This window comes from Neolamprologus multifasciatus, chromosome 11 (genome assembly GCF_963576455.1).
Source record: "Neolamprologus multifasciatus chromosome 11, fNeoMul1.2, whole genome shotgun sequence".
Taxonomy (NCBI): domain Eukaryota; kingdom Metazoa; phylum Chordata; class Actinopteri; order Cichliformes; family Cichlidae; genus Neolamprologus; species Neolamprologus multifasciatus.
The window spans coordinates 8,987,996-9,006,176 of record NC_140449.1 but is presented as its reverse complement, the minus strand read 5'-3'; the positions used below and the strand labels follow the sequence as shown (position 1 = coordinate 9,006,176).

General features: G+C 39.2%; 2 protein-coding genes across 7 annotated transcripts in view; both read right to left on the bottom strand.

The window, feature by feature from the left end:
* Positions 1–1,369, bottom strand: part of LOC146507798 (protein MTSS 1-like) — a 46,547-nt gene extending 45,178 nt beyond the window's left edge. For 4 of the 6 annotated variants that reach the window (XM_085178758.1, XM_085178755.1, XM_085178754.1 and 1 more), the window contains exon 1: positions 781–1,368. In XM_085178758.1, coding sequence (XP_085034884.1) covers positions 781–852 — 72 coding nt within the window. In that variant the 5' untranslated portion in view covers positions 853–1,368. Of the gene's footprint in view, positions 1–780 lie in introns of all 6 variants that reach the window. The other 2 variants (XM_085178753.1, XM_085178756.1) reach the window with 1 other exon arrangement.
* A 2,339-nt stretch (positions 1,370–3,708) lies between these two features.
* Positions 3,709–16,849, bottom strand: mal2 (mal, T cell differentiation protein 2). Its single transcript, XM_085178776.1, has 4 exons — positions 16,530–16,849; positions 15,314–15,484; positions 13,419–13,598; positions 3,709–4,588 (listed from the first exon to the last, which is right to left on the bottom strand). Exons 1-4 carry the CDS (start codon positions 16,668–16,670, stop codon positions 4,517–4,519), a joined length of 564 nt encoding a protein of 187 aa, XP_085034902.1. The 5' UTR covers positions 16,671–16,849; the 3' UTR covers positions 3,709–4,516.
* Positions 16,850–18,181: the final 1,332 nt, after the last annotated feature.

The window sequence follows — 18,181 nt, the reverse complement described above, 5'->3', positions numbered from 1 at the left end:
AGATTAGGCTTACATACTGTGAAAGGTTACAGTAGGCAGGCATATCTTCATCAGCTGTGCCATAAAAGACAATGGGAATTTGAATCTTTTTTGTTTAGATTACTACGTGCATTTGCACATTTTTTATTAGCACTACCTTGCAAGCAGAGTGGCCTGACAGCTAAAAAAAAAAAAAAATTAGTGGAGTGAGGCGTGAAGGAGGTCTCATAACAAACTTTCTGACTCCATCAGGCAAGTCATGTCAGAGCCTTCAGACCCTGTGGGTAGGTTTCTACACTGACAGCTAGGTCCCCGGGCATTCCATTAGTCAAACACAACAGCTGGGGAATCAGCTAATTGTCTCATCAGCCAAGCTCTGTCAAAAAATAACATCAAAACAAGACGCCCTAGTTTTGTGACTGCCCCAGTTAGCCTTTAATGTTGGTCACTACATCTGCTTCAAACTGGAGCAAATAAGAAGACTGCATTGAAACGTAACAAAACACTTACCGCAAAAAAGCAAAACAAAAGAAGCAGGGCAATTTACATTATGGCCACACAAGCTGATAACCATCAAGTGAAAATCATTTTTCTATTCGTATAAATGCATACAAGAGGTTAGGGTTGATTTTAAGCTGAGATCAAAAGCCTGGCTCTAAGTGTAAGTTTAAACTCAGCTAACCAACCATGGCTCTCGTTTACCAGTTACCAGGCTGCTGTTAGGGGAGTCAAGTAGCTAGTTATGTTTTGGATGTGGCTCTTTGATAAATTAAGTGATAGTGTAAAGTTTAAAAGGCTTACTTTCATGTCTGCGATAACAGTTTGAAAGAGTCCTCCGAGCGCGCTGCATTCCTTCTCGATAACAGCCTCCATTTTTCAGGACCAACTCCAGCGGTCAGTCCCGACTCCGAGAGCCGTTTTCACTTCACCACCTCCGCTCTCCACGAAAAACACAAACTCTACACAGCCCTAAAACTGATTCGTAAAAAATTCAAGCAAACCCGCGAGAAATAACGTCGACTGCTCTAGTAACTTTTATCGCGAGGGAACACTGGCCGTTTTTTTCTGCTGAGGTGCACCGTAACTACTTCAAATCAAAAGAAGCTGTCGGGACGAAAAGAAATTTAAATCCCCCTCTCCCCTCCACGCCGCCCCGCTCTTATCCATAACTGAAGCGCCAAGATACTGTTTGGAAGTCTGCTAATCGAAACGCATATAATCCACGATGTTCAGCTGGTAACGTTATTCCGCAGCTTGACAGGTAGCTTTAATATCGACACCCGAGGTCTGCCCTTACTTCACAACACTGAGAGGGAGAAAAAGCAGTAACGAGCCGTCAAGCCTAGCCGAAAGATACAAAAAGTGCACTTCCGATCGCCTGTTTTTCATCAAAATAAAACATCAATTTACTGGAGGATTTAAGGTCATAGCTCGTTCAGCGTTGTAATTATATGATTAATAGACACAAATAACCAATCGAACATAATTTAAAATTGAATACTACGGCCTGGTGGTAGCTCAAGGTTTTTATTTTTGGTTTTTATTGTGAAGTACCTACGAAGGAGTCTTGTTACTTCCGGTTTAGGCTGCTGCAGATGTGCAGGTGAAGTAACGCACGTTTACAAGTGACTTCTAGCGTATCCTTAAGTAAGTCTGATTTTGTTTGTTTGTTTGTTTGTTTAATTTTTAGTTCAAATAGCACAGAAACAACGACTGAACGTGTTATTTCAATGAATCAGAAACGTGTTTCAAAAATGTTTTATTTCCTATAAATGTAGTTTGACTTCGAAAATATTGAGACCGCAGTGATAAAGCAAATTATTTCAAAAATACATCATCATACATTCTTGTTGGTGCAAATGTTTTGCTATTTAAACTGAACATAGTTTAGGATATGTTAATTTGGAAAAGTGACGCAACAAATCACAACAGTTTTATTAGCAAAGCACGACATCTAGTGGTCGAAATAAAAATCACAAGATAAAATCACCGCAAGGGACTTTATTAATCCAGGAGGGAAATATGCTGAATATGCTGTATTTCCACGCAGAAATTGCAGTTTACTCGCACTCATACTTTTTATTCAATACATCTTGAAAAGTTCATAATCATTCTCAACACAAAAGCTGATACATTTTGAAACATAGAGGACTTATATATGCATACTGTAGTAGTAGATTAACAGTGAAATCAAATATGTATAACTATGTATTATAAAAAAATATATACTATAGCAACACTTTGTAAGATCCAGTAAGCCCTGTGAAATAATTCATCTCAAACAGATACAGGACAATGACTTGCAAAGGAAAGTACACCCTTTCAGTTATAATGTTTTGCATATCAGGTCATAATAAAAGTAATCTGATCCTTACCAGATCTTAAAATTAGGCAAATGCAGCCTCTGATGAACAAAAACACATATTACAACATATTACAGTGTGTCATTATTTATTCAGCTAAAGCTAAGCTAAAAATGCAGAAGCAGTGTGTAGATAAAAATTGTTACTGCTTCCATAGAAATTAATAGGAAACTAACAGCCAAGTGCTGCAAGTGTGGGAACCTCTGTAAAAGCAAAGGTTATGTCAGTTTACTGGTCTGGATGTGTGTTAACGTGATGCCACAACGTTCCCAAGAGTGGATATGCCAGCAATTTCAGAGTGGGTCAAATTGCTCTACAACAATGTGAGAGACTGATAAAGTCATACAGAAACCTATTAGGTGAACAGTAATAGCTATTGGATGAAGGGAGTTTTTTTTCTCTACAAATTGCTTTTGTATTTTGACTTAGTTTTTGTTAAATAATTAATGGAACACTGTGACATGTCATGTTTTGTTCCTCTGAGGTTGTATTTACCCAACGTTAACACCTGTAAGGCTAAATGACTTTTAATAATGTTCTATTATGTAGAATTGAATTTCTTTTTAAATATACTTGTATCTAAGGTAACTGGAACTGGAAATGTAATATTATGAAATAAAATAAAAATATCCGCTAATAATCACATCACAATTAGCTCTACTGATTAGGATTTTACACAAGCAGGGACATTTTTGTGTAGGTTGTAAATACAATAAAGCCTCGTTATTATAGACTGAGAAACATTTTTGCTAAAATATATAGATGGAAAAGATGGAGTCAGAACTTCAACAGTCAGAGTGAGGACTTGGAGGGTTTCATAAAGTTGAAAAGAGTCAAAACCAGCTTATACAAGATAATTGAAACTCCCAGCAACAAGACTCGTGCGTTCATAAAACCCTGCACTGTAATTTAAAATGTTCTGACTTTGGCAACTCTTAATTACAATATTAAAAAACCCCAAAAACAAACAAACTGTTGACTGTGACAGACAAGTTAGTTTTATTTTTTTAATTTACGACTTTTATTTGTTGATCTAAAATGCATTTAAAATATCAAACAATCAAAAACATATTAATTTAACACTATTTTAAATTAACATGTTCCAGTTGCCTAACACAAACAAAAGCATGCAGCAAAAACAAATCATAAATCACATACCGAGTAAGATAGTTATTCATTTAAGCAGTTTAATAAGGCATCAACACAATTAAGTATTAAGGTCAAATATTAAAACATTCTATTTAAAATATACTTTTTAACAAAAATTAATGAACAGGTTAAATTATTGATTATTATTACCAGTAATGACTAAGTCTGCAGTAGGTTACAATATTTTGAAAAACATTCAATCAAAAATATTAAGACATTCAAACACCAGATCCACCTGTATTTTAAGCCACATGAACATTTCATGACAGCAGTGTTAAAATCAGAGTTCACAACGCCTTAGCACCAAGGTATGTCAGCGACACTGGGATTAAGAATATGCCTGCTGTTTGTAGTCTGTGAAACATATTGTGCTATCAAAGTAATCTAATCTAATATTTGTAATGGAACTAAAAATGGGAATTGTTTCTTTCAGTGAAGCAGTGATTTAGAAACTGGGACATTATCTGTTTGCTTAACGTAGCAGGGAGGAAAACAAAACTCGAGCATCATTTGAATTATTTTAATGACCCTCACTAGTTTCACAGTCCTGTGCAATATAACCACTCACAGCTTTCCTTATCTTCCCATATCAATTTTGAGTGATTAGCATCAAAAGTTGCAAAACTCTCGGTTAATAAATCAAATCTATACGCTGATAACGAGCCCTATAAGCACTGTTCTTTATCCATGTCCTCAAAATACCTTTATCAGCCCTGTGTGAATTTACGTGAATCTCATGATTTCGATATCTCAAAATAAATTACTGCAGAAACATTAACATCCAGACATCTTGCCACATGTTTTGTCTGAGGCTGAGAATTTCGTCATCTATATTTTTCCACCGTAGCTTTGATGTGGTGATCACTTTCTGACAAGAGCGTCGTAATAGGAAATAACAGTGTGTGCTTTGCCGAACTCAGTAGCAGAGCTCTCTAAGGAGCACTGCACAATGTGACTCATGTTTTAATACACGTCGAAGTTATGAAGCAGGAAGTTGGAAAATCAAGTCGTGTCCATTTTCGCGGTTACTTCCTCCACCTCTTGAAGCCCATCACCATACTGCAGCCATAGCATAGTGTCACCACAAAGGCAAATATCTGGGACAGAGAAGAAACAGGGTTAACCAACAGTATGGCCATTATGGAACTGCCAGGCCAAATATTATAGCCTGGCAGTTCCAGCTGACAGCTGGGCACAACAGATGCTCTTTTCTCTTTATATAACATGACACATGCTTTCACGTTACCAAGAGCTGTATGCAAAAATCTAAATGCAAACCACAGGCTGTATGTAAAAGGTGAACATAGTCTCCATGACAGCACTCACTGGTTAGTGAAGAAGTGTTGAGAAGCCTCAAACTGAGCATTTTCTCTGTTGTTGTAGTGAGGTTTTGAACCCAGACATGGTGAGCAAGGAAACACGGCATGATGATAGGCTAGTGTCTTTATCCTGCTTTTCAAGCCTAATGGGACCACAAGGTCATAAGGTGGCAGATCTAAGGGGCTGAGGACCACTTCCTACAGACTTCTATACAGGCAGGCATCTTTGTGAAACCAGAGGAATTCCCCCCTTCTGGCCATTAGAAAGCGACCGACTTATGAATGTTCATCTTTTATATACAGTCTATGTCCAAAACCAAAGCAGCAGGGGGTAATTATAATGAATGGACCTTCTGTAAAACCACATGTACTGTTGCTGGCAGTCGTGCAACTATATTATAACTAGTGCTGTCAAAATTACTGCATTAAAGCAAATTAATCCACCATCACGGTCAACACGATTAAAAATTTTATCGCAATTAACACATCTGGAGTGCAGGATGACTCAAAATCCCTTAAGTGTTTCTGTCAACGCATTTGTCGGGCAGTTTGTCCAAGTAGAGTTACTTTCGCACATGCGCAAATGGGCAGTTGATCTGGTAGTGACGGGCAGCTGAAGATGATAAACGCACACTGGCCCTCTCGATGGGAAATTTGAGTATTAAAAAATAACAAGACGGAACAGTCGACCGACACAAAGTATTATGCACATTGTGCAGGAAGGAATTTTCTTTTCACCGAAGCACTTCCAGCTTAAAATATCACATTGACGCGAAGCAGGGGCGGATCTAGAAGGGTGGCATGGGGTGGCAAGTGCCACCCTAAAATGATCCCTTGCCACCCCAAGTGCCACCCCAGTTTTGCATGTGACAGTGTTGTTTATTAAAATAAGATAGCATTAACAGTTTGAGCGTAGTTACAGTCAACAGTGAATGTAAATGCTAAAACTGAATATATTGCATAGTGTTCCCCCCCCTCCACCATTAACAAATGGTTCAGCCCATAGCAGGACCGGCTTTTTTCTTGTTTTCAGTAGCAAGCGATGGTTATTATTGTGCCAGAGCACATTTTGAACAACACCATGGGAATTTCGCTTTTTACACAGGTGGTTGGATGTTACACTGTGGAAATGGAAGGAAGGTGAGTGTTATTAACCCTCCGTGGTCCACGGACACGCTGCACCTCTAAATCACATGACTGATGTAAGCTGACACAGCAACAAGTTGCACCTACGCTGAGTCTCTATTTCAGCCCACATTGAAAGTTCGGACTTCAAAGTTTTTACATTTTAATTACAGGCCAGTAAATCCAGAGTTATGATAATATATATAAGCCACGCTTTTTTCTAAATACTGTCGTCACGTTTTTGTGTGTGTGTGTTTTAAGCGTTTTCTAAGGACAGCGCGAAAACAGTAAAGAAAGAAATAAAGCCACATGTTTCCTATCGGTGGAAAAATGCACCATGTCGACCAATTAAAAAAAAAGTCAACACGTGGGATTTGGTTGTTTAGGAAGAGGGGAGAGTTTTGGGAGTGACGGTTATGGCAGCGAGACAAAGCGAGCGAGTGAGAGAGTTTTTAGATGTGGGAGGTTTGTGACGTTTAGTGTGTTGTGTTGTCTTGTGTAGTTGTTCTGTTGTGTAGTCGTTGTTTTGTTTTGTGTGTCAGTGAGGGCACTAATGAATGTCACTATGGCACATTTGCAACATAAACACTGTCACTAAGTAGAAAACCAGCGGAGTGATACACCTCCTGTCCTCCTGTCAGGCCTGCAGGTTTATCCCTGTGCTGTTCTCCTGTCTTTTGGTGGACAAACTTTTTTTTTTTTTTTTTTAATTGGCACACGTCATTTGTGGGGCATCTTATTGCAACACCTGATTGTTCTCTCATTTTAGTTTTAGTAATATTTTTAAATGGTTGTACAAAATGAAAAAAACAAAACAAAAATGGCAGATGTATTGGCCGCATTTTTAGATAAATTGTTGTTTATGTTTACAAAATGTACATTTTATATTTGCATTTCAAGTTATAAAAATTTACTCAACATGTCTGTGGTTTTTTTTACAGTAAAGAAATACTACTAGGATTTTAAGTTCTTTTTTGTGATTTCAGATCAGTAATAGTACTATTAATAGTAATAGTAATGCAGTATGTCAGTGAAAAAAAACAACTAAATTCAGTTGAGCTGAAAAGAATGATACCAAATAAGGCAAGGGGAAAAAAATAAAATGAAACAATTTGAGGGTGAAATACAAACGTAAACTCAAAAGGAGTCAAAAATGGCCGGTTGCGTTTCAGACCTTAGTGGGTTAATCCAACAAATCATGAAAAATTAGGTTTAAATTTTTGTTCATGACAGTGCAGATTTCTGACATTTTGTGTAATTTAAGCATGTAACAATGTGATTGTTTTCTACCAAAAAACAGTGTGAAATTTAAGTTAGACTTGTGTTTGCAAATGAACCGCCCCATGTTGTGTAGCTTTCTGAATTTTATATTTATTGGGCTACATATTATTTATTATACAGGCTATACAGTACAAAAGATCAAAACTCCCATGTTTTATGTAACTAAAGTGTGTAATTATGTGGGCTTATATAATTAAGTTATAGACTATATTTATATGAAAAACGTGTATACTTACTGCATTTGAATTATTTTAACCATATGTAACCACCTGCCTATGTGTTTGAAGAAAAAAAAAAAAAAAGGCTTTGATTTTGCCACCCCATTTGATTTCTTTGCCACCCTCATGCCACCCTAAGAAAATTTCTCTAGATCCGCCCCTGACGCAAAGCATATGTTAGTCGGGGATGCTGCTAGCACTTTGGCTAATGCATAGGTGTCAAACTCTGGCCCGCAGCCTAATTACATTTGGCCCGCGGAGCCATACCAAATTACTATTAGAGCTGGCCTACTGGTATTATACAGCGAATATATATATTGTTTAGTATTAAGCTTTGCTTGTTCCATATTCAGTTTTCCAGCAAAACTTATTTGAGTCCATAAGAAAAGATTCACCCTTATATCTGGAGGAAGATTTTTTTTTCAATAAATATTAATGACTTTGTTCCAGTTTTGAATTTTGGCCCACTGTGTATTTGAGTTTGACACCCCTGCCATAAGTCATTGTTGATTTTGTCTTCACTCTCCATCCCCTGCCAAGCTGCACCTGTGATTCTGCGGCTGCTCGCTGATGAGCTGACAGATAAGATCTTTTCTTATCCTCTGCATCCTTACCCTATCACCTCTGCCTCCCACAGGGCGCCAGCCTACCCTGTTGAAACACTATTTTTTTTCAGTGTTTCAACTGAAAAAAATAGAATGCCATTGATCCAAAGTAGAATGCCTTTGATCCAAAGTAGAATGCCTTTGATCCCTTGTGATGTCATCATCTTGCTGAGAGAAAAACCCTTAAATAGGAGCTTTGCTCTGTTAAACTTTGCTGCTCAACGGACCTTGACCTGACAGTAAGCAAACCCTTTTGGAGAGTTTTGAGAGAATTTCGCGTTACTTAGCAATTCACTGACCAAGCCGACACATTTCACCATGTCAGCTAACCCATCCTTCCGCTCAAATGAGCTTGGAATAGTTGAAGGGAGCATTTTGGGAAACCACTACAAGGTAGAGGCTTTCCTTGGAGAAGGGGGCTTTGGTATTGTAGCCAAATGCCGTGATACCAAAACCAACCAAACTGTGGCTATTAAAGTGAACAAGAGCCGCCCTGATATTCTGCAACAGGCAAAACTGGAAATTTTCATTCTGGAGCAACTGAGAAGGTTGGATCCAGATGCCGCCAACATTGTTAAATGGAACGGCTTTTTCCACGACGGAGAGCGGGTTTGCTTAAAGTTCGAACTCCTTGATCAATGCCTGTGGGATTATATAGGGGACCGGAAAAACCAGGGTCTCCCCATAAGCGAAGTCAGGCCAATTTTAGGTCAGCTCACTAATGCTCTGTCCCACCTGGGTTCTGTGGGAATAGTGCACGCTGACCTCAAACCTGGAAACATTATGGTTGTAAACCGCCATGAGTCTCCCATCAAAGTCAAACTTATAGACTTTGGCCTCGCATGTCCTGCGTCTGCAGTGATGCCTGGTGACCGTGTGGGGACGGTTGGTTATAGTTCACCTGAAGTTATGCTTGGCCTTCCTTACAATGAAGCAAGTGACATGTGGTCTCTGGGGCTGGTGGCTGTGGAGCTTGGTACAGGGGTGCCACTCTACCCTGGAAATGAAGACTATGATGTTTTGAAATTCATCATAGAGACTCAGGGTCAGCCACCAGATCATGTTCTAGACTCTGGCGTGTACACAGAAGACTATTTCATTGAAGACAACGACAACCAGCAGCGCTGGACATTTAAGAATGACCAACAATTTCAGTACGAGACAGGATATGAGTCCCTGGAGACAAGATACATAAAACTGACGCATCTCGATGACCTCGAACAAGTAATGATGTTTAGAAGAGGACCTGAAAATGGCCAACGTTTGTTTGTAAGCTTAATTAAACAGATGTTGGCCTTGGATGCAAACCAGCGCATAACACCGTCGGAGGTTCTCCGGCATCCCTTTTTCAACCCTAAGAGTTCCCCTTGCATTGACATGAGTGCTGAAAGACCACAAAACCCTGTGGTCCATCAGCACCCTTCAAACTTGAAATGCAAGAGATCAGAGAAAATCAACTGCAGTTTTCAAAACTCGGTTGAATTTTCTCAGCAAGTATTCGTCCACACGTCAGCCAGCCCATCCTTCAGCTCAGATGAGCTTGAAATAGTTGAAGGGAGCATTTTGGGAAACCACTACAAGGTAGAGGCTTTCCTCGGAGAAGGGGGCTTTGGTATTGTAGCCAAATGCCGTGATACCAAAACCAACCAAACTGTGGCTATTAAGGTGAACAAGAGCCGCCCTGATATTCTGCAACAGGCAAAACTGGAAATTTTCATCCTGGAGCAGCTGCGAAGGTTGGATCCAGATGCCGCCAACATTGTTCAATGGAACGGCTTTTTCCTTGACAGAGAGCGGGTTTGCCTAAAGTTTGAACTCCTAGATCAATGCCTGTGGGACTACATACGGGACCCGAATAACCGGCGTCTCCCCATAAGCGAAGTCAGGCCAATTTTAGGCCAACTCACAAATGCTCTGTCCCATCTGGGTTCTTTGGGAATAGTGCACGCTGACCTCAAACCTGGAAACATCATGGTTGTAAATCGCTATGAGTCTCCAGTCAAAGTCAAACTTATAGACTTTGGCCTCGCATGTCCTGCGTCTGCAGTGATGCCTGGTGACCGTGTGGGGACAGTTGGTTATAGTGCACCTGAGGTTATGCTTGGCCTTCCTTATAACGAAGCATGTGACATGTGGTCTCTGGGGCTGATGGCTGTTGAGCTGGTTACAGGGGTGCCACTCTACCCTGGAAAAAAATATTATGATGTTTTGAAATTCATCATAGAGACTCAGGGTCAGCCACCAGATCATGTTCTCGATCCTGGCGTGTACACTGAAGACTATTTCACAAAAGACAACTACAACCAACAACGCTGGACATTTAAGACCGCCCAACAATTTAAATACGAGACAGGATATGAATCTTTGGAGACAAGATACATAAAACTTAAACGTCTGGATGACCTCGAACAAATAATGATGTTTAGACGAGGACCAGAAAATGGCCAGCGCTTATTTGTCAGTCTAATTAAAGAGATGTTGCCTTGGATGCACACCAGCGGATAACACCCTCTCAGGTTCTACGGCATCCCTTTTTCAACCCTGGCCTCTCCAACAGGTTCCCAAGTATCAACATTGAAAAACCATACAGAGTCAATCTCCAGCATGGCATCTTCCACCCTGGACAAAAGTGATAAAAACACAAACTGGGGTTGGAAAAGGATATTAACACCAAATTACACTGGAAATATTAATTAAGCTGCTCCAATAATTATCACTTTGGCTTTTTTTAAAAATTTTCACTCCCCCCACCCCAACCAGTCGCGGCAGATGACTGTCCCTTCCTGAGCCTGGTTCTGTCGAAGGTTTCTTCCTTTTTAAAGGGAGTTTTTCCTTCCCACTGTCGCTAAATACTTGCTCATAGGGAATCTTCTGATTGCTGGGGTGGCCAAAACTCTAGGGGAACTAGCAATTCATGTGAAAATTTAAAAAAAAAAAAAAGCCTACCAATATTCAAAGCAGAGCAGCGGACACCTTACCATCACATCAGTCCTTTAATCCGACCTAAAACACCATGTTTACAGAAATAAATTCCATACAAATTGGAAATAAATTGTTGTTTTTGATTGTTTATAAATATATAGTGCTACCCTTCAGCCTCCTAGTAGACATACCTGTGTTATAAATGTGAAACTCCTCTGATTTTCAGAAAAGTTTACCTCTGACCTTGAAGTCAAGGTCACAGATTTAAGCTACACTTAAATCTCTTAAATCTTACAGATCTCTTAGATCTGTAAGATTTTCAGTAGATGCAACCATGGTATTGATTTGAAAAATCTACACAATCACAAACTTGGATATCCACAGCGCCTCGCCATATACCAAAGATTAAGAGGTGGGTTTTTTTTAGGTTTTTATAAAGATTACAAAACACAAATAACAAAAATGCCAACGCTATTATCATTTTTGACAACGCTATTTTGATGTTGTCTAATGTAGTGCAAAAAAACAAAACAAACCCAAAATTTAATAAATAAAGTAAATAAGGTATATACTACATAGTATACAAAATTTTAGTGGTCCACAATGGGGTCAATGAACAGAATGAAGGAAGTAAGTCTTTTATATGACAATGGTGTGAAAAAGCGTTTTCCTATTTATTTGTATGTTTGTCACACTTAAACATTTCAGATAATCAAACATTTTTTTCTTTTTTATGTAAAAAGAAAAATCCTTTAACTGTCCAGTTTTCTTGATGTTATGATGCTTCTACCACTGGTTTGTCATTAATAAATCAGACTTTGGCTGCTGCAGCAGAAAAAGACAGAGAAAATTTAATCACACAAATCAGAGGTGCAGATTTACACTTTACCTGAAACAGAGCAAAAGTGCTTTTTAAATAGGTTAATGAATATTAAGTAATATAGGCTAGATGTCTGGACATTACTAGTTTCATTTGGGCCTTCTGGGCCATTAGTCCTCTGGCTTATTGCCAGTTACCAGCCAAATAGCTTGTGTATTTTATTATCTTAGTGTGTTAAAGATTCTAGTTCTTATTCTGGTCAAACTGTGCTTCATTATTTGTTTACAGCACAGCTACAGTTCCAGGTGACTTCAAGTCAAAAGGATACTACATGTCAATGGCCAGCAGCCTGTATTCAGTTTGAATATTGCAGTAAATGTACCTGGATCTGTTTCTATTGGGTTGTTAATTTGGTCTCACTGTTACATCCAACTTTTAGAGTGGGATAAAGACAAAAAGAAAGAAGAGAGAATGGATTTGTAGTTAGAAATCGAAAGTTGCTTTTGTTTTGCCCACACACATTGATGATGATTTCACATCACTAAGCAGATTATCAAATGTGGACAGAATGTTAGCAGAATCTTATAATTCTCATAAGATTCTGTTTTTGCGGCCCGCATGCGCAAAAGAAGACGTCACACACAACGCGCTCTGTTTAGACCCAGAGCAAACAGTATTGTTTGACAGATGGCCCTTAATATAAAGACTTCCGACTTTACGTTTTTACCCAATTTTTGCTTTAAGTTATTTTGTTATTTACATAATAATGTAGATAACCTAATAATTATCCTTATTGATGTTTAAGAGAGGAGCGGTGCTTCAAAGGATAGTTGCAGATTTCTGTCAGAATCTGCAGATTATACAGTACAAATAAAATGTTCACGTTTCTCCAACGTTGTCTTCCCAACAGTTTCACTGACATCTACAACGGATGGCCAGGAAGCGTTCGTGATGTCTTCTCGGGCGCTTCTCTGGCGCTGATAATTGGCGTCTGTCTTGTGTCGGTGACGTAAAAGACGGATTTAATGCTACATGACCGTTCAAACAGCAGTCGCTTTCTAAAACATCGGATATGTATCGGATTCAGTACCACATACGAAAGTGACCCAGATTGGATTTGAAAATATCGGATTTGCGGCGTTCACACTGTCACACCATGATCGGATATGGGTCGCATAGGGTCAAAAAAAAAACGGATTTGATGCACTTTCGCCTGCAGTGTGAACGTAGCCTAAGTCTACCTCGGACATATTGACCGACACAATTGCCAAGTGGATTGCAACAAACCTCAGACCTATTAAAATCGTTGAGAACACACGCTTTACATAGCTTTGGTTCCTCGTTTCAAGGACTTGAAGGTCCTCCCCAAAAGTGAACATTCAAAGATTCTTTGCGTTTATTCTGCATTTACTTCATTATGTTGCATAAATATCAGTTACAAGCTTAAATATAAAGTTAAGTAATTGCAATTAGGCTATTGATCAGGTAATTGCGATTAATTACAGAAAATTGTGCGATTAATTAGTTAATTTTTTAAAATCTATTGACAGCACTAATTATAACATTACATTTTTTTTAATCTTTCAACAACACTTGCAATATCAGAGACTGAATGTGACAACATATACAGGACTTACCGTGGCTACCACATTAATACTGTACTGCCTGCCATCCAGGAATGTCAAAATATTGCCTCGAGGTTTCAATATGCATGCGGTTTGGTTTGGTAGAATCTTGATGGCAGCTGCTGTTGTTGCTGCCTCCAACACAAAGGCGGCAAAGTAGAAGAGGAGAGCTATGAAATGGTAAAAAAGATCCTGAGAAAAAGAAGAGGAAACACATTATGCACGTTTAGCTTTCAGGGATAAACAACTACAGGCAAGAGTTTTCTTTTTTTCTTCTCTTTTTTTTGATAAAATTGTTGAACAGCTTAGATTTCATTACTCGGTCCTTATGCCAGTACATGGGAATAAATAAAAGCCCAACTTGCACAACAGTGTTCTAGTCACTGTGGCCTCTTGCACTTTGGAATATATATCAAATGATATTAACAAAGAGATGCATACAAGACGGCGCAAGAAGTGATTTATACTAGTGCAGTGTAAAGAAGGTTAATGAGAGTTTGTGCTGCCGACTCGGTGAGCCTCGTGGGTCTACAGGCAGGTCTTTGTTGTGTTTTAGTGTGAGCTCATCATCCATGTCACTCATTGTTCAGATGAAAACAAACAACACCACAAGCCGCTTTTGGGGCGGGGCTCAGAACCTCAGGCCAGTGTGGCTCTGTCTGAGAGCCCAGACTGGACACAGACATGAGTCCTTTATAATGACAACACAAGAACAAGGCACAACTTCTGGCATTTTTACTTATATTTAAACATCATAACATAGTTATTGCACTAATTAAACTTTTTTTTGGCTTCCTTTGCTGTGATCTATATGTTTTACTTCAATTTGAATGTTCAATGCTTCGATCCAGTCCTGGGTAGCATCTTCAGTCACATGTCTTGAAACTTTGCTCATTTCACTTTAAAGCGATTGAGTGATTGTAAAATGAAGAAGTTATCTTATCTCAGTGGATCTCAGTGGGCAATATAAAGTGATGCATAACCCAACAAGGGAATCCATAAATCCTGCGAGAGTCAGGGTACATAAACAATAAATTTGAGAACATTGCATTGCCTTTTGTCATTGATTCAAAGCCCTATAATGTCTTGTGTCATTTTCCAAGTTCTCTAATGTGTTAAAAATGTAAGATTTGAACAGTTCACAGATGTGACCGAATATCTACAACAAAAGCAAACGAATGAACATTACACAATTTACCTGCAGTCACACTGACAAAGCCTATTAATTTAGATGCAATAAAGGAGACTGTACTCAACAGCTTGCTCAACCAGCTAAACGGAAAACCGACAACAGCTGTGATACTGTAATACAACAATGTGCAATTGTCTAAACAGGTTTACTGACTCAACTTTAAGAGGGGAGTCTTTGTTTGATATGTAGAAACTCCAGTGCACCAGTTTGCTAAAATACCGTCTATGCAGTAAAATTGACTGGATTGCAGTTTTCTCACTTAAACAGATCTCCAGTGCACATGCCACAAACACACATTAACCAGTGGTTAAATTTAACCCACTGGCTTGCCTTTCTTTTTAAACTAAATTATTCCATTTACAGGTTCTTTTAAATCACTGTCAGCTATCTCATAGCAGTTTATGATATGTGACTGCTGCTTTTCCAGATCGAGTCAGAGCCTCTCTGATTTACTTATCGCACACCAAACCTTGGTAAATATTTAAATATGTCCTTTGAGTTCATTATAGAGGGGGCTCAAAATGAATGTGCAAGTTGGCATGTTTAAAAGAGGATGCTAGGAATTGGGTGATGCGGAGGCAGGTGATCTTTTGTGGCGACCCCAAAAGGGACCAACCGAAAGAAAAAGAAGAAGATGAAGAAAAGGTATGTCTGTATGTATAGATGGGAAGATGACAGACAGGAAGCTTGACAAACTAATCTATCAACAGCTTACCAAGAAGTTCCAGTCAGTATTGATGCGGTCAGCCAAACCAGTGATGAGGAGAGCGAGGTAGGCGGAGGAGAAGACGAAGGTGGTTACAGACACAAACATCACCCAGCCCTGCAGCAGGGGCACCGGCACATTTGACGAAGCCACCAGGATCCATACTAGACCACCAAAAAACTGGGGACACACACAAGAACCTGCATTAGTGACGGACGCAGTTATTCCTATTTTTTTTTTCACTGCATTAGCAAGGCTGCTTTGAATGAGCCTGCTTCTATCCACTATCTCATCTACTTGCGTCACAGTGTGCAAATTCCTTAGACCATTTTCTTTTAGAGGTAACATGAGGGCAGCGAGTCAGCAAAACACATTATCTTATACTACTGTATCAGCCTGTGCATTCTTAAAAGTGATTTAAATGATATTGTAATGTTCTTTTGAAACACACCCTGAGGCTACAGTCAGTTTTGTTTCTTGACAAAAGCAATCTGTTTTATTGTTTTCAAGGTACAGCATGTTTTAAAGCAGACTATGAGGATGCAAATGTTGTTGCTGCTTGGAGCATTTGGATAACGATCAGCAACAGAATGTAAGTCAAACTGCCATAGCTACAATAATTCATTCTGGAGAAAGACTGTCGTTGATAATGACAAGTTTTATTCAGTGGAAACACCTTTAGCATTAGCAAAGTTTGATATCAGTCACAAGAAAACATTTGGCAGGCTGAAGGAGCGTTTAATAAGGCTGTATCTGCGACAGACAATTAGTAAAATAACCACCAAGATTAGAGGACGCATGTAAAGGTGGAGTTGAGGTCACCTTGCCGAGTTATAGGATGCACTTCACTGCTGGCACTGCAGATGCAAACAAGAAGTTATCTGCTCACTTATTAAAGTCTTAAAGTCATAAATAGTTCGTAAGGAGATAACGCTCGAAGACCAGCAGGGTTACAGAGCTGCTGGTAAGGAATCACCGTGACGAAGAGTCACAGTGCGTAGCGCTGACAACGACACTGAGAAAGAAAAAAGGGAGAGAAATGGGAGGGAAAAAAATCTACAAGTAAATGTCTAACTGGACTTTATCTGCAAGAATCATCAATTATTAATAAAGACAAAGTGACTATACACACACACATACATGGTCACTGATAAATGTACGAATAAAACCAACAGGTGCACCTTTTGTTCGCTCTCTCCTTTCTAAATATAAAAACAACACTTACTATTTCTAAACAGAGGAGGGCTCCGGAATAAGTCCTCAACACGCCCGGTCCCAAAGGTAAAGTAATAGTTGCCGTGGGAAACGAGGTGGCAGCGGGGTTGACAGCAGGGTTGACAGCGGGGTTGGCGGCTGGTTCCGACATCTCTCCTGTTTCTGTCTGCCCCCTTTCTCTTCCCCCCTCTCTCTCTCGCCCTCTCGTCTCCCACTAAAAAGAGCCCGTTAAACAAAGGACAGTGACAGAGAGAGAAATTCCTCAGGCGTCGTATATCCCCAGAACAGGTCGGACAGGTGCTGGGGCCACTCCCTGGTAGACCGCGCTGCGTTCAAGGACATCACGGAAACTTGTGCTCCCAGAGCCAATCTTTCACTGGAACGCCTGAACTCCAAAACTGACTATTTGGTTTATTTTGAAAACAAGATTTGGGTTATACATGCAGTGGTTCAAGCTGAACAAAATAAATAAATAAAAATAATAATAAAAAATTTACTACTTTTACTACTATCACAACTACTACTACTACTAATAAAAATAATAACAGTGAATTAACAAATCACTTATTTTAAAGGGAAGTGTAAAGTTCTAACCGATATGTATACGCTATGACTAGCTATATTAAGAACAGAAGACAGAACACAAATAATGTGTGTAATAATAAGTGTGATCCAGCTTTGAATTATTACTTTGTGAGGCACGGGATACACAGTAGCTCTTGCCCAGAACAAGTAAATGTATTTATTCATATACAAAAGACTGACAAGTGGGTTTGACTCAATAGTAAAAGAGCTACTGTTATGTCCGATTTCTAGTTGCATTTAAGTTAGTACTGACTTTCAGAAAGGTCATAAAATGCTTAAGGGTGTGTAGCCTGATGATGATACAACCATAGATAGGTCACTCCTTTATTTCTTTAGTTTGTTCATCTGGCTTTTAAGCTCTCCACACCCTCATTGTCAATTTCACATATCTCTGCTGTTATTAACGAAGGTAAAGGTTAACGCTCTTATTGCGATTTAGATAAATCTAACGCAAAGTGAAGGCAGCAATTTAACACAACGCTGAATCGCTCTGTTGGAGCGCTTACTCCCTCTGTGTGAACGGCCACAGGCAAGCAGACACCACAGCTATTAAAGTATTAGGGAGAGGCAAAAATCTGATAGCTGGAGTCATGACTAGACACTCACTGATCCGTGTTACAAAAGAAATATGGGCTAAGAAGCAGTAGTGCAGGTACTGGTTAACCTTCATAGTGCAGGAGGAAAGAAGCTTTAAAAGTAAATATTAGTTTAAGCAATGACGTAAGAACCGAAGAGATAAAAGCACTGATTTCTAAACCGACACACACTTGCTTGTAGTAAGTATGTCTGAAAAGATGAGTGTTGAGGAGTAATTTGTTGAAATTGGTGGCTCACAAGGTTGTTATTATCAACTGTGGATGAAAAGAAAAGGTTCTTTTGAAAAGCCACTGTTAATGATTAGCCAGGATTTGTGTTATGTGAGCCAGCGCTGATATGACCTCTAAAAAGGCACTATTCACTTCAGCTTGACTCACAGAAGCAGTATGGCCCGAATAAAATTTAGTAATCGAAAATGAAAAGTAGGGAAGGCATTTAAAAACTAATCATCTGTAAAGGTTTACTTAGTTATGTAATGTG

Excerpts from the sequence above, each read along its gene's own strand:
- mal2 (XM_085178776.1), bottom strand. The coding sequence starts at position 16,670 with ATGTCGGAACCAGCCGCCAACCCCGCTGTCAACCCTGCTGTCAACCCC. Across the intron at positions 15,485-16,529 it reads CCCTCCTCTGTTTAGAAATA|TTTTTTGGTGGTCTAGTATG; the intron begins GTAAGTGTTGTT and ends GTGTGTCCCCAG. Across the intron at positions 13,599-15,313 it reads ATACTGACTGGAACTTCTTG|GATCTTTTTTACCATTTCAT; the intron begins GTAAGCTGTTGA and ends TCTTTTTCTCAG.